Genomic DNA, 15,003 nt, shown 5'->3' with positions numbered 1-15,003 from the left:
CCACGATGCGTCATTTCTGCAATCAAGTACGTTATAAGATGTAACATCTTAATGACTTAACATCATCTCACTTCTGTTACCAACTATCCTGGGGCTTGGGCAAAAAAAGAAAAAAGAAAAGACACACATACACCCAAAACATGCAAATACTACCAAGTGTGGAAACTTTTTACTTACGTTTATTTGAAATTTTATGTTGGAGGATTGGGCATTGCTAGATGACCTATTACCAGAGCTCGACTGTTTAGACAGAACAACAAGCTATAAACTATTACGAAGGCTAGGATTCTTATTTTGCCAATGGATAAATGAAAAAGTTAGCTACTAATAAAATCTAGGTCCCTTTCTTTCACTAAAGTACTTTGAAACTGGACAGCCAAGATTATACCATATTTCTACACCTGCCTTTTCACCTTATTTCCCTTGCTGCTCCATTAAAAGTAGAAAAATGCCCTTCATCACTCATGAGAATGGTCTCTGCTGGAATTTCTAGCCAACTTTCAGAGATTTAATAGGAATAATCTGTGTTTAATTCTTTTCTCTTGGGTTGAAGAGAAAAGGGGAGCTCTCAGCTGTGATGTTTCCATAGACAGTAATAGCATAGTTTTGATGGCTACAGCTTATTTTGGCAATAGAGGAAAAAAATAAAAAATATACAGTGAATTTGAAGAGGAGGTCACACTGTGACCAATGAAGAAAAGAAACAAGACCAAAGATATTAACAAAATAATAGAGAGAGAGGGTTTAAACTGAAATTTTAAAAGCAGAAAATTTAAAACTTTAACTGAAGTTTTGCAGAAAGTTTAAGAAAAGCATGATCTGGAGTGTTTCCTTGCTGACTTAATTGACTGGGTGTGAATGTAGGGTTTCTTGATTTTAATTCAAGTATTGGCTTTCTAGAAGCCTGAGCTGTTCGGAGCACTGGGAGTCCTGCAGTGAGCCAAGCTAAGCTAAGAGACTATGTGACTCCTGCACATCTCAATGGAAGAAAGAGATAAGATAGTAAAGAGACTATGTCAGCTGGTGGTAAAATGAGGACTTGGGATTGGGAGTGGTTATAGTTTATACAAGGTTTGGGAGCAAGAGGCATTTTAAGTTTTGTTTTTTTTTTAAGATTTTATTTATGTATTTGAGAGAGGGAGAGAGCACAAGTAGGGGGAGCAGCTGAGGGCAAGGGAGAAGCAGGCTCCCCGTAGAGCAGGGAGCCCGACGCGGGGCTCAATCCCAGGGCCCCGGGATCATGACCTGAGCGAAAGACAGACACTTACCCAACTGAGCCACCCAGGTGCCCCTTAAGTTTCTTAAAAGGAAATAAAATTGCCACCACCTTCACACCACTCCGTGTACTCGGGTGTCTGGTTCAGAGCTTACAGAGCTCCCCCTGGTACTTTACAAAGTGATGACTCACTGCTGTATTACGAAAACATATGTCCGTACAGAGAAGCTTGTGTTTTCCTGAATAAACACAAGGCCAGCAAAACTCTCACCTAACTTGGCTGAAACAGGAACTCGGTTCTTAAGGGGTACCGGGCGATCCTTACAGGTCTTCTCCAGGGGTAATTCACACTTGATGTGACGCCTGAAGTTCTCCCTCAGAATAGATCGAATCACCTTGACGATGCTGGTTTTGCTCTCATTGTCACTGGTGAGGGGAGAAGAGAAAACCGTCATGTCGAGTGTCCTCGTGCTTCGTGTCCACGTCCCCTGGTCCTTAAGTGTCGTATTACTGCTCTCAGGACAGACTGACCATGAGTCACCAAGCTTCTGTGTACCTTGGTCTCCACTTACAAAAGGAGAAGTGACCATTTCTGAAGGGCCTTTGAGCGCTAAGGTTTGGATACATACTTAATCAATGGATTCTGCTACAGACACAGCTGCCATTTGGGGGAGGCTGGGTGCGATCCTGAAGTCATCAAAATGCAGGAGAGCACTAAAAATAAACTCCCATTTTTAAGAGAGCACAATTCTGTCTTTTTCCCATTGATTTTAATTTTTGGAAGTCCGTAATACCTGCAGCACAGCTGGAAGATGGTTTCCGGCCGTCCTTCTATTTCCGACTTCGTATGGATCAGTTCCCAGACGGAATTATTTTCTGTCCCTGTATAAAAGGAAACAAGGGTCTACAACTTCGCCAAAGATGTGAAGTTCGAAACTCACGTCAAATATTTCCTGTCCTGAGTCTCATCATTTTCTTCTGTGCCTCATTCTATGTATGACTTTCACAAATAGTTATCAAAAGTTAAATACTTTTTAGTTACTTTTTACACTTCCTGGTAGTTTTCCATCCACCTCAGTGTGCTTTCTTCCCTAGCCCTGGATCCCATCTCTCCAGGAAAGAGGTTAAATGGATCCTGTTTGTCAACCCCATTCCATTCATTGTATTCTTGGGAAGGAACAGTAGGATGTGCTCAGGTACTTGAGGTAACACAGGCCAGCCCAAAGTCAGTCCCCTTTTAGGAAATGTAAGCACTTCAAAACAAAACTGAACAGGGACCCAGAACATCACTGCATGCCTTAGACTATTGGTCCTTCCTGTCACCGGAGGCACTGTCATCAGAACATGGTTATTCTAGAAGGACCTCTGAACATTTTCCAAGGTGGAAAAGTTGGTTTTTCTAATATCACATATAATACTGCTTAATCTTAAGGAATTTTCTGATATATCAATTTTTAAATTTAAGTTTGCGGTCCTTTTTTTTAACGTATTTTAGGGTATCAAGGATACTAGGCAGGAAAAATGTTGAAAACCATTGATAGTGAAAATAAGGAAACAATGAAGAGAGGTATTTGACAAAGAAAAGGCAAATTTGGCGTTTACTTTCTCTAAAAGTCTGTAAAAAAAAAAATCAAAACAACCTCTTTTGTCCTTATTTTCTTTGCCTGTAAAATAAAATTCAGAAATTATTCTGAAGGTTCTTTCCTAGTTTTTCATTCCATAATGCAAATAAGTCCCATTAAAATGCTTTTTCCTGGGGACGTCTGGGTGGCTCAGTTAAGTGTCTGCCTTCGGCTCGGGTCACGATCTCAGGGTCCTGGGACTGAGCCCCGAATCAGGCTCCTTCCTGGGCAGGGAGCCCACTTCTCCCTCTGCTTTCCCTCTGCCTGCCACTCCCCCTGCTTGTGCTCTGACAAATATATAAAACCTTTAAAAAAAAAAAAAATGCTTTTTCCTGGCATCATACCACACGAAACAATTACCTGCTGTATTCCCCAGTCTGACTTGAAGTGCGGATATGGGGATCAACCAGCGAAATTTAAATGGGTCCAAGTCGGCAGAGCCGTGTGCAGGCCGGGAATTTGAGGGCTGTAACAGGAAAGCCCCCCAAGAAAAGTGTTAGAGCAAGCTCTCACCCAGAGAGGAGATGTGCAGGGAACGGAAACTTGGAAGTTTTCCCTGTGTGCGAGGCTCCTTGCATCTGTGTGAGTGGTCCCAGTTCTCAGAGATCTCGGGGCTGGGAAGGGGGCGTTGGGGCAGAGCCGTGGTCTGGGGAGCACAGACTGCTAGACACCAAGCAAGAATGACAACCAAGCCTTCTGTGTCCTCATTACCTCTAAACAGTAATAACTCTGATGGCTTATGGTATCCACAGCTAAGCTTTTTCTTCTTTTTTTTTTTGAACTAAGGAAAAAGTCGTTTGAAAACAAACCAAAGTTACGTGGTCTCTTACGTGTATGGAGCAAACATGGGCCATTTTCAGGGATATGGAAGCTGATTTTGTGTGTAGGCCCCAGCACGGGAATTTATAGATGTAGATCTTCTTTTAAAACAGACATTGTTTGTGGGGAGAATAATAGCCTGAGTATCTGGTTTGCTTAGTCACCCCGGGAATAAGTCCCATTAGTCCAGTGAGGCCTTGGTTCTGAGCGGGCTTCTCAGACCAACACTGACAGGAGGACAGAGCCATGAAAAGGTAGCTTTAATTAAATGTACTTCTTGTCTTACCAATTTCTTTTTCAGTTTGCAGTTTTCTTTATAAACCAGTATGACAGCTCTCTTAAAAACTAAAGAAAGGAAAAGAAAAAGAAAAGTCTTTCATTATTTTGTACAAACTGTCTTCCAAGGTTGGACTATGGCTTAGAATGTTTTAATAGAACAAAGCTCTTCGAACTTATGAAGCTCCAAGATCCCACTAAACCAGCACAGGAGTGAATAAATGGTGCTCTCCTCTGATATTTCAATGATGCAGAAATGCCTACTTATTTAAAAGCAATCATCTGAAGTAGATCTTGGCGATTTTTTTAAAAATCCCTGTTTTGTTTTATCGAAATCTGAGGACATGGTGTTCATCTTGGTGAGAATACACGGTCTATAATCGGTCTTAGTGAGAATTAAGACATTTTGGAAATGCAGCAAACAATTAAGATAGCAGGTTTCAAAATAGCCTCGGGAGATCTATTCCTGTAACATTTGGCCAGAACCAGTAAGCCCAGCAGAAGGGAGAACAAGATAATGAGTATGCGGAGCGACGGCATCTTAAATAGTCGGAGGCTGGCTCTGTTAAGTCAAAAGCCATTACAGCAATGATTCCAGCTCCTTCTGAAAATCAGAGTTAGCTGGACTGGCGGGTCTAGAAAGATCTTCATTTTCACCAGCCTTTTTTAAGTTTACATTCTTTCAAATGGGATACTAACCAAACACCGTGAGTTCAAGGTCCTTTCTGGCTTTTCCTAGAGACAGAAATGGATTCAACCAGGAAACTGCAGAGTGCATCAGAAGCTCCCCCATGGAAAGTTCTGTTACCTGTATCATAAAAACGGGAGATGAAGACAGGGAGACCCCAGGGGTAGGTTGTCTCATGTTGGACAGTGAATCACATATGTATATGTGGGGATTCCAAGTACATTCAATGTGATTCTTACGGCCCCCGTAAACATGGGGCCTTTAAATAGTATAGATTTTGAAAATATGAGCAAAGCATCGAACTTTGAAAAACAACATAAGTAGAAAGGCATTTTGGTTCAGTGCACACATTATATGTAAATGGACATTGAGGTCCATCCAAAGTGTCACCACCCCGATCCATAAACTACACGGGGCCTGCACAGATAAAAGTACCAACACTGAAACTGTCACAAAAAATTAAACTCCAGTTGTTTTCTGTTCTTGCCTTTCTCTACTGAAACTACGTCTTCTTACATGTAGACTTGAAAAGCTCAAGATTCTAATTTAGTAATTAACCAGAAAAGAAAAAAATAGAAATTGTCAAATTCCACTTAAACTAGTTCTGTAAGTAAGGAGGTAGCCACCGATGTCAGATATCCGGTTCTTTCTACCTGCTGACCCCACTTCCTGTATTCATCCTCCCGTCAGCTCGTGCTTTCCAGGTACGCGCCCACCTCTGGGCCAAGTCTTGCCTCACGCCCCATGGAAAGGGAGTGGGGAGTAGGGACATAAGCTTAGTGATATTTCTTGTTTTCTTTTTGTACAATGTTAAGGTGACATAAGGTTACATTCTTAAACCAGTATAATGAATTTTATGTTCCGTTTATACTTAAATGGTTTGGTTTACTGCAAGCATTAAGATCAAAAAAAATTTTAGGCATATTCTCGTCTAGGAGAGCCCGAACACGGTGGCCTCGTTTGGAGATCGCCTATGGACGGACGCAGTGAACAAATGCACTTAAGCCTCTCGGAATCCGGCAGTGCCACTGACCTCCTTCTCTGTTCCACTCTGCTCTGCCACCAGCTGGTCGAACACGGTCCCGTAATCCTCGTAGATCTTTTGCATCTCATTGATGTGGCTGGCTACTTTTTCCATTGCCTTTAGTGCCTCTGAAAAATATAAAATCATTATTTTATAAATTTTGTTTAAGTCCTACCAAAAGCCGTAATGAAAAAGCTCAAGATTCAAGCCAGATTCAAGACCAGTTCTTACTAACCGAAGCGTTACTCAGGCATGGCTCACGCAGCCCACTGCAATCCAGTCATTATAATGAAGAACAATAGGACAATCTCCCACCTCCAGGTCTCTTTGAAATGAGGCAAAACACAGGTAAAAAGTATCACTAATAAGAACAGCTAACGCTGATCGAGCACCTTCTATTTGGCAGGTACTATAATGGGTGGTTTATTTTAATCATCTCATTTCATCCCCACAGTAACTCAATGACTGTAGGAGCTGTAATCAATCCCATTTCACAGATGAGGAAACTGAGGTGCAGAGGGGTTAAGTATTGTGCTAGACTTCTAAAGAGAGAAATAAGGAGTAGAGCCAAAACTGAAACCCAAGACTGACTGGCTATCGGATACCTGCCCTTAAATTCTGCCTCTCCTCCCAGGCCAAAGACTGGAACCATGAGCAACAGTTTGTTAGCCAAGAACTTACTAATGTCTCTGTAAATGCCCCTAATGACCACAGCAACTGGTGGTATTTATACACGGTGCTTATTTATAACTTTCTACTTGGGCATGTGAGGGACAAAATGATTTTGTAAAAGTCAAAAAGCAAAATTTCAGGTTACCTATAAATTTAGTATTTTTCGTTATTTTGTTCTCCTGATTCAGTATTTTAATTCAGTTTGGAGGCAAGTTTGGAAGGCAATTTTAAATATACCCATTTAAACATCATCTTGAGGAAAAAGGATCTTTTCACATTATTTGAATACTAATCATAATTTGTATCATTTACTTGTAGAATTTAACTTCCATGTAAAAAAAAAATTTGTCTTTGTTACTTATGATACAAAAGTATGCTTGTCATAGAAACAAGAGCCAGTTTAACTGAAACTCTTTTCAGTGTTTATTATTCAGTACTACTAATACTTATTAAAAAATCTGTTACTCTACCCAGGTATTTTATTACAGGTAGACCACCTAGTTTTCACATGCAGAGAACAAATCACTGTATCTCTGATGCAAACACAGCATCCCTTTAGGGGATACTCTTCTTCATCTCAAACTGAGGGGCTCTGTGTATTTGACAAATTGTATCTTAGGCCCATAATTTCTGGGGTTGCAAAAGAAGACACATCAGCCTGGACTGGAAAGCAGAACCTGTCGCTGGGAGCTGGGTTGTGGAGCTGGGCTCTGCCCTCAAGTCCCCACAAGGTGGAGCCTCACCCAATGGATTCGATCAGCAGCACTGGGGGGCGCGCAACACACAACCTCGCAAGGTGGCAGGAAAATAGGCCCCATTTTCGGTTCCAGCAGCACTGTTTTGCTAACCGAAGAGACCCAAAGTAACGGATTTCATCTCTCTGAGCCCAAATACGTTCTTTGAAAAACGAAAATGCAATCTCCCCACCAGAGGGGTTTGGGGCTCCTCCGAGGACATAATTTTGCCCAAGTATTCTGTCCATCTGGAGGGATGGCCATATACCTAGTAGCTCTGTGCACGTACTAAAATGATATCTAAGCTGAAGAACCGTAGTCCTGAGGCAGGTCTGGGAATTTGAAACGAAGCCGGGAAGGGAAGAGGGCCTGGCAGGCTCAGCGGGTGGCTGCAGTCACAGTCGTCCGCAGCCTGTCTTCTTACCTGTCAGGTGGTAGTGCTCCTCGCTCTCCTGGTCCGTCAGTGACACAAGCTCCTTGAGCAGCAGAGGGTACTTGAGCACCCTCTGAACGGGCTTGATGAGGTAGGACTCCAGGGTGGAGGAATGCTGCTTGGTGGGATTCCGGGCATCCAGAAAAGCCTTGAAGGCTTTATCGGTTTTAGCTACAAGCAGGGGGATAACAGACCCTTAGAAGAGCACAGCCGGAGAAATTAAACCCTATTTCCTTCAGTTTTTAATGGAGTCACAGACCATCCACTTCCACAGTCATCCTAATGCCATTCTTTAGGAAAACCCAAATGCTTCCGTGGGTCAGGCACCCAGCTGTCAACATGGATTCAGCGTCAGAGTTGGGGGGGGTGCAAATCCCATGAAAAGAGGGAACTTACGAGGCTGTCTAAATAGTACAGTCCTCACACCAAAGAGGAACACCAAGCTGAAATGTAGGAATGTCTGATTTTATAGGCATATTCACATGCAAGCCCGAGAGATGGTGAGAGGTGCCTAAGAAGTGAGTTTCAACCAGTTCCTAAAGCCACAAAACAGTCTTATCCAGACCCTACACCTACCCTGCAAAAGAATCATATAGCAAATTAAACGAGTCATTTTCCCCCACCGTCCTCGCACAGATTGTTACTTATTCTATGCACAAGGGGCTATCTTGTTTTCTTGCAGAACAAATCGGTAAGCACTGCAGCCCTCCCCTCCACAGCTCTGAGCAGTCCAGCTCACCGGATGTGACCTTCGGACCGCTACGGGCAGGGAAAGCGACCTGCGTCCAGCGTCTGACGTTATCCAGGGGACACCCAGGACCCCACCCTGTTCGTGTTGAGAGTGCCAATGGTACATCTACCAGTGGTACTCTGGATGCCACCTGCTGACACTGGTCGGCCATCTGTTTGGAATTCAGCCAATCTGAATGAACCACACCCTTATTTGGGGTTTTGTCACAAAGGCAAAAACCTACAACTTCTAGGACATGTGGTAGCATTTTGAATGTGACCAAAGTGGCTGCTGAGATGATCCTTCAGAACTGAGCGAAGCACTGGTGTGCTTTAATTTTACTGTCAGTACGAAGGTGCTCCTAGAGGAAATGCCAACGGGAGTCACATCTCTGTTTAAGCAAAAGTAGAGGAGACAGATTTTGGCTGGGGCTTGTTCACTTGAGGCACTTCGAGACCGTTTCTTAACCTTGAGCCTGTCCTTCTACGATACTGTAAATACCCAGACTTAAACCAAATGGCAGCGTGGCATCAGTGGAATGGGCTGAAGGCTCTGAGTGCTGGGTAACCCTCCACTCGCCTTCCAGGTCGGTCCTGTGGAGAGACTGTGCCTGGTTCTGAGAGGGAAACACTGAAGGGCGACCTTCAGATAGAGCCTATAATGACAACAGAGGAAGGCGCTTGGAATTTAGTTGATGCAACTAAAAAAGTTCAAACAGAGACCTCTCCCCAGACATCGGCCACTGTCACAGGAGAGCGCCCAGGTTCCCTGGCTTCGGGACAGCCGGCAAATCATCGTGGGGCAGAAGGCACGAAGCCCTGTCTTTCTAAAGAAGGCGCTCAAGTCCCAGGGGAAGTCGTCTGCGTCCCAGAAACAGAGGCAGCTTCGGCAGGTTCGCGTCTCGCTCCCCGGTTCCTGGGAGCGACTGAGAGAACAGGGGCGGCCCGGTGACCGCTTCTCGAGACGTTCCGACGACCCTGAGGCTCACGTGCACTTCCCGAGCCGCCTTCCGGCGCCGGAGCCCGCGCCCTGCACACCGCACCCCTGCCGCCCTGTGCCCGCGGCCCTGAGTTTGCCTGCTCCTGGCCCCGCCACCACAGACGAGAATGCCCAAGAAGGGGACAGAAAAACGCCTTCTGGGGGCGGCAGATTGGAGAACTTTCATCTCAGGTGAGTGGCCACGGAAAGCAGCCTCAGGGACAGAATCGCTTCCGGCGAGGCGGCATTCCTGGCTGGCGTGTGACAGAAGCAGACGAACCGCACGTCGCAAAGCTCCCTACAACCCGCGGGCAGCTGAACAAGGTCACGGCTCTCAGCAACCCCCGAATCCAGCGCCAGGCTGGGCCGACAGGCCGTTACTGAAAGCCCAGGCGCTCCGTGCCCCCCCCACCCCCCGCGGGCCGCCTCGCACCCGGAGAGGGTGAGGTCCACCCAACGGGCCTCCCTGGGCGTCAAGAAAACGAAAGGCTTCAGTTAAAGCCAACGAAAGAAGATGGTAAGAACGCGGAGAGGCGAAGGGTGCCTCAGGGACAGGATGTGGGCCGCTAGGTGTGAGTGTTTGCCCGGCTCCGTCAAAGCGGCTTTAACTCTAGTTACCGCCCTGCTTGTGAACGTGCTCGTTGCATCCGTGGGCTTCCTCGGGCCTAAGGTTAGCGAGAAAGGAAGAAAACAGCAGCGTACGGTTCCTGGGTTTCAGATCAAGGAGTGTGGCCGAAAAAAAAAGAAGCCAGAGGTAATTTAACAGCAGAGTGACACAAAGCAGAGAAACATCTCTGCTCTGAGGACACGTGTTCACTGTTACCAATAAACTGAAATAAACTAAGAATTTTTCCCCTACTGCCTGTCAATTTAAAGGTCAAGAACAGAGCATGATCCATTAAAACTGTACTTATCCCCACTTATTAAATGCAAATTTACTGTTAACAACTAAAAAAAAAAAAAAAAAAACACAGCTATAAAGGTATGAGCAACTTACCTCGCTCTAGAACCTTCTGTACTTTAATATGATTAGCACAGAATCCGCTGTAGAGTTTAAAATGGTCCGCGTAATAAAGGAAAGAGCCTCCAAGGGAAAACAGCAATTTCTAGGAGGGGAAGGAAAAGTCACATTGGACATGGTTTAATCGGGGTCCGCTGGCTCTGGTGTGGCATCTGACTACTTTGGCGCATCCATGGCATCTGTCTTTCAGATACCAGAGCACTAATGCCTCAGAGAAATCACCAAATGAAATAAAGCCAGGACTGCCCCATCTCCACAGCAGGCAGAGAACAGCCTGGCCATCCCCCTAGCAGATCTTGAGTTTGACTGAAAGCCTTCTGGCAGCAGAGCTGACACCACGGGCAAAGGACAAGAAAGAAAGTTCGACAAAAATACATCTGATAACGTGGGATATGAACGATCTGGGAGGATAATCAATCAAGCATTACTTGGGACGGATGCTCTCGACTGTATCCTGCCCTGTCCCCTTTCTACCGTCTTGCACCTTTCCTCCCCTGGAGGGGCTCCTCACTAGTCACTGATGCTCACGTTGGAAACAGGGCTCCATCGAAGAACCACTGACCGATGCTTTTCATTCCAGCGTCACATGACCATGAAGATGCGAGATTAGATGCAGGGTAGGTGCTCCTGCTTCGAGCAAACTCCCTACGTATCGTTCAGCAGATCTGAGCAAACAGTGGGGTGGACGTGCTCAGCCACCGGGCAGACTCTACACGAGTTGTGCCACCCAGACTCTGACTACCAGAACCACTCAAGATACAAACGTGGCCGGCTTTTACCACCTGCCAGAGGAAAACAGCGCAATGAAAGCACTAAATTTACCTTGTCTACGGGCAAGGGACAGCAATTTCTTTTTCAAGGGAGAGTTCTGCACTCTACCCATTTACTTTTGCCGTAAGCCGAAGTCCAAAATACTTACTCTGAACTGTGAGGGAGTCTCAAGGCTGCTGAAGTCCGAGGATGCTGAAATCCCATCCTCCAGAGTCTCCAGAAACACCTTTTGAAATTCAAGCATCTCTGGCAAACTTCCAAAAAGGGACTCCATCTATATGAAGGCCGGGATCGGAAAGAGGGTATCAGCAATGAAGACCCAGAGACCCCTCTAACACCCAGACACACAGGCAAATCCCAAGCTGTTCACCAGAAAGCAGCAGACGGAAGTAAATCCTTCAAAGAAGGCAGCATATTCACTCCGTGACACAGTTTATGCACAGAGTTTTTACAGCTCTGGTTCTAGTAATTCTTAACCTTATAGATGGATGTAACATTTTCAGGATTCAAACTGGCGAAAAATGGAAGGCAGCAGCAAAGAGCTAATTACTGAGATTTAACATTAACAAGCCATGAATTAAAGAGTGACTTTTGACCACACTTTCTTCTACAAAAAGGACACTGACTGTCCTGCGCAGGTGGACTCCTGCCACTGAGCCTCACGTGACGGAGGCCACGCCTGGGTCCCTCCGACAACCCTTTAGTCCTGGTGTTCTTGGGGGATCAGCAGACAGAACCTCCGGGGAGGTCCACTCACAGGCAAACAGACCAACCTGTGTGTCAGTGCACAGGGGGAAGGGGACCGATTACCTCATCTTGGGTGAGAAAGGTCTCATTTTGAAGTGGCACCAAGTATAGTTCAAAGAGGCAGCTCAGATCCTGGAAGACGGAAGAAGAGAATCTTTATCACGTGTGTCTCCGAAATACCCAAGAGTTTCCAGCAGCCCTGACCACAGCTCCAGACTCCCACCGGGAATGATGGATTTCAAGTCTGGTTGAAATTCACGACCCTGAGGGCGGTTCCTGTCATTTCTGACCTAATTCACAGAGGCTAACGGCACAGTGCACTCAGCAGCCGGGTCGCCTATCCGGCTTGGACAGCCGGTGGCAGAGCCAGGCTCCCTCCGTGGCCGATGCAGCGGGAGCATTCATCTCCCTGCGAGAAGGTGAGTTCTGGTGCGCACGTCTGTCGGGCGTGACCCCCCCGGCCAGCTCACCCCGCTTCCTCCTCTGCCTCAGCGAGCATGGCCCGGCCCCACCGTGGAGCTGAGAGGGACGGGACAAGATCTGGGAAGCTCCTCAACTTCGGGGTTGACCCATGAGCAGAACTTCAAGCTCCCGTATCCGAATGCAAGAAAAAACGTCCAAGGATTAAGAGCAGGCATGATGTTTATAATCTAGGCCGTATTGGAGTCTCCAGTAAACCGGGCTCCAGCAGTGCGGAATAGTGGGAGTGGACGGTGTTTATAAAACTCTTTAGATAAAGGGTTGATTTAATAATCTGAAGCCAAGACCAGGATATAATTTTGTAATAGGAAAGGTTTTTTCCTTCTTATTTATTCTGAAGAATTTTCAGTATGAAAATGCCAGAGGTAATTGATTACAAAGTCCACTACTTTGCTCCCTCATTTCACAGGGGAGAAATCTAGACCTGAAGAGCTTTGTAAGAGCCGAAGCCTCCAGAACCTTCCAGCATAGGTCCTGGAACAAGTGGACAGGCCTGTGATGCCTTTTCCTGTGTCGCAACGAAAAGCTCCCTGGCCTTCCCTCCCTCACCACCTTCCACGGCGACTGCTTCAGAGCAGGGAGATGCGAGAAGCTACTGAACCGTGTCTCAGCGAACACACCAACGCTGACAGTTCCAAGTTGCATGCAGGGATCAAGGTTAGATGAACAAGAGGTAAAATCCCGTGTTAAATGTCAGCCACAAAAAGAAACGACAAAATAGAAATGGTGTGTGTGTCAATCACAAGAGGCACCCGGTGCTGGTTATTTGGTCAGAGCCAGGCACAGGCTGCCCTCCTTCCTCGTGCCGGCGGGGGCTGCTCAGGACTTACGCACCACGAGCAGGTGGGCGCCGCGCCGCGGGGCCGGACAGCTGCAGCCCTAAGAAAACAAAGCGCAGGGTTCTTGCAGGGCGCAGGGTCCTCTCTGTCTAGCTCGCCCAGAACGTCCACCTCAGTCCTCCGCCAGCACCTCGGTGAAACCACCGGCCCGGTGCCGGGTGGCCGAATGGTACGGGAGGACCCCACCGACAGGAGCGGTAGGGAGTCTGAATTCCGCCCTCGCCTCTGCGGGTAAAAGCTCGTGTCCAGCCTCCCTCACGCGGCCGGAGGGTCTCTGAAGCCTCACACCGCACAGCACACAGCTGCTCTGGCAAGGCCATCATGATCACAGACGGTCCAGAAGCCCAGTCTGGGCTCCCCGGTGTTCACGTCATGTCCCCACAGGAGATACTGGGCAAGACGTAACGGGACATGGAAGGAAACTGTCCACTCTACGGCTTTCCTTTCTCCCCTCGGGACCAAAAGGAGGAGCTCGGGGTAGTTCTACCTGTGAGTAGGCCGCCCATCAAGTCCAGAGAAAATGACGGTAACACTGACGGAAGGGGAAGCGGAGACTTGTCTTGTGCAGGAAGGAGGTGACAGCCGGGTGTGGGTGGGAGTGGAGGGCACCCCGAAGGCCGGGCCGGCACCCCGAAGGCCGGGCCACCACCCGGGGCCGAGCCTGGTGGGACTCCCAGCCCCCGCCCTGCGCCCCGCTGCCCCTGTCAGCCCCGGCCGAGCCAGCGAGCTTCCAGCAAACACAGAAAGCAGAAGAACCCGGTCTTCCCGGGCTCCGGCATCCTTCAGGAGAGGTTTCTCAAACTACTGACTGGGGTCCTCGGAAACATAAAGGAATTCTTCGGGTACTGAAGTGCCTGGGCACGCACCCCTCTGTGCCGGGGTGGGAGCGGCCCTGGGATGACCCGCTGCTCCGTCGTGGGACCTGTCCCGCGCGGCGACGGCCACCAGGCAGCTGTGGGGGCCGCACCAGCAGCCGCTTGTGAGCAGGTCGCTCCCTGGTTCCTCAGCCCCTCGAGTCCTCTCCAGCGCTCTCCTGCTAAACCCCTACAGACTCCCTTCCCACAGAGCGCAGGTGACAAACCAGAACATCTGTTTCCATAGCAAAAGCTACCTTGGTAACGCAGTGAGCCGAGCACGGATTCTCCCAAGCCCTCTCGGCTTGTGGGCCCTCTCGCCCCCCGCCCCCTGGGCAGCAATCCGCTGCTTCCAGGAGCAGGCAGCTCAAGCACGAGTGCTGGGGTTCCGGGGAGCCCTGCCGACACACAGCTGGCCACCCCCGGGGAGACCGAGCAGGGAAGAACACGGGCCCCTTCCGTTACCTTCACGTAGGACTTCTCCGTGTCCATCAGCTCCTGGATGACTTTTCGGAGGCGATCTGCATCGGAGAGGTGGCGAGCCAGCGGCCGCGGAGGTGGGTCCCGAGGCCCCCGAGGCCCTTCCATGCCGTCGCTCTGCGTGTCGCCAAAACCCCTACACAGCGCGGCGATCTGTTCTGCACTCTGAGGGAGGGCGAGACCGGGGGGTCATGTAGGGGACGCGCTCCATTATCACGGGCCTCGCAGCAGGGACACAGCCAGCGGCTGTCTCCGCCCAGTGCGCTCTCGGCAGTGTCACGGGGCGAAAAGCTAGGCCCACTGGTCTCACTCATTCACCCGATGCTTTTCTGTTGTCCTAATAGCTGTGTGGCACATGGCTTGCTGGTACTGAAACTAGCAAACAAGGCGCAGGACTAGCCGTCGGTTTAATAGACTTGAGGGCGCGCTCAAAGCAAGCTTGTGGCTTTCTAAGAGCACACTGAGGTGCCTCCCGGACAGAACAGCCCTGGGAGCCTCCGGAATGGCGTGGCACCCCAAGGATTTTAGGATGGCTTGGCCACAAGGCACTTGCAGCTCTAACCTCAAATCCAACCACGAGCTCTGCAGTCTCACGCCAAGTAGTAGAATACGAGTGAAG

At 48.2% G+C, this 15,003-nt stretch overlaps 1 protein-coding gene across 1 annotated transcript in view; it reads right to left on the bottom strand.

Annotated features, from left to right (window-relative positions):
* The window catches only part of LOC118002001 (T-lymphoma invasion and metastasis-inducing protein 2-like), a 198,117-nt gene that overhangs the window by 1,175 nt on the left and 181,939 nt on the right, over nucleotides 1–15,003 (bottom strand). Inside the window, exons 19-29 of the mRNA XM_034992217.1 lie at nucleotides 14,370–14,549; nucleotides 11,795–11,863; nucleotides 11,133–11,258; nucleotides 10,190–10,298; nucleotides 7,476–7,655; nucleotides 5,655–5,773; nucleotides 4,633–4,741; nucleotides 3,944–4,002; nucleotides 3,199–3,304; nucleotides 2,011–2,098; nucleotides 1,488–1,642 (exon numbers count right to left, since the gene is read on the bottom strand). Coding sequence (XP_034848108.1) covers nucleotides 1,488–1,642; nucleotides 2,011–2,098; nucleotides 3,199–3,304; nucleotides 3,944–4,002; nucleotides 4,633–4,741; nucleotides 5,655–5,773; nucleotides 7,476–7,655; nucleotides 10,190–10,298; nucleotides 11,133–11,258; nucleotides 11,795–11,863; nucleotides 14,370–14,549 — 1,300 coding nt within the window. The remainder of the gene's footprint in view (nucleotides 1–1,487; nucleotides 1,643–2,010; nucleotides 2,099–3,198; nucleotides 3,305–3,943; nucleotides 4,003–4,632; nucleotides 4,742–5,654; nucleotides 5,774–7,475; nucleotides 7,656–10,189; nucleotides 10,299–11,132; nucleotides 11,259–11,794; nucleotides 11,864–14,369; nucleotides 14,550–15,003) is intronic.

Source organism: Mirounga leonina, unplaced genomic scaffold, assembly GCF_011800145.1.
Source record: "Mirounga leonina isolate KUSES-001 unplaced genomic scaffold, KU_Mleo_1.0 Mir_56, whole genome shotgun sequence".
Taxonomy (NCBI): domain Eukaryota; kingdom Metazoa; phylum Chordata; class Mammalia; order Carnivora; family Phocidae; genus Mirounga; species Mirounga leonina.
The sequence above is the reverse complement of the archived record's forward strand: the minus strand, read 5'-3'. Positions and strand labels throughout refer to the sequence as shown.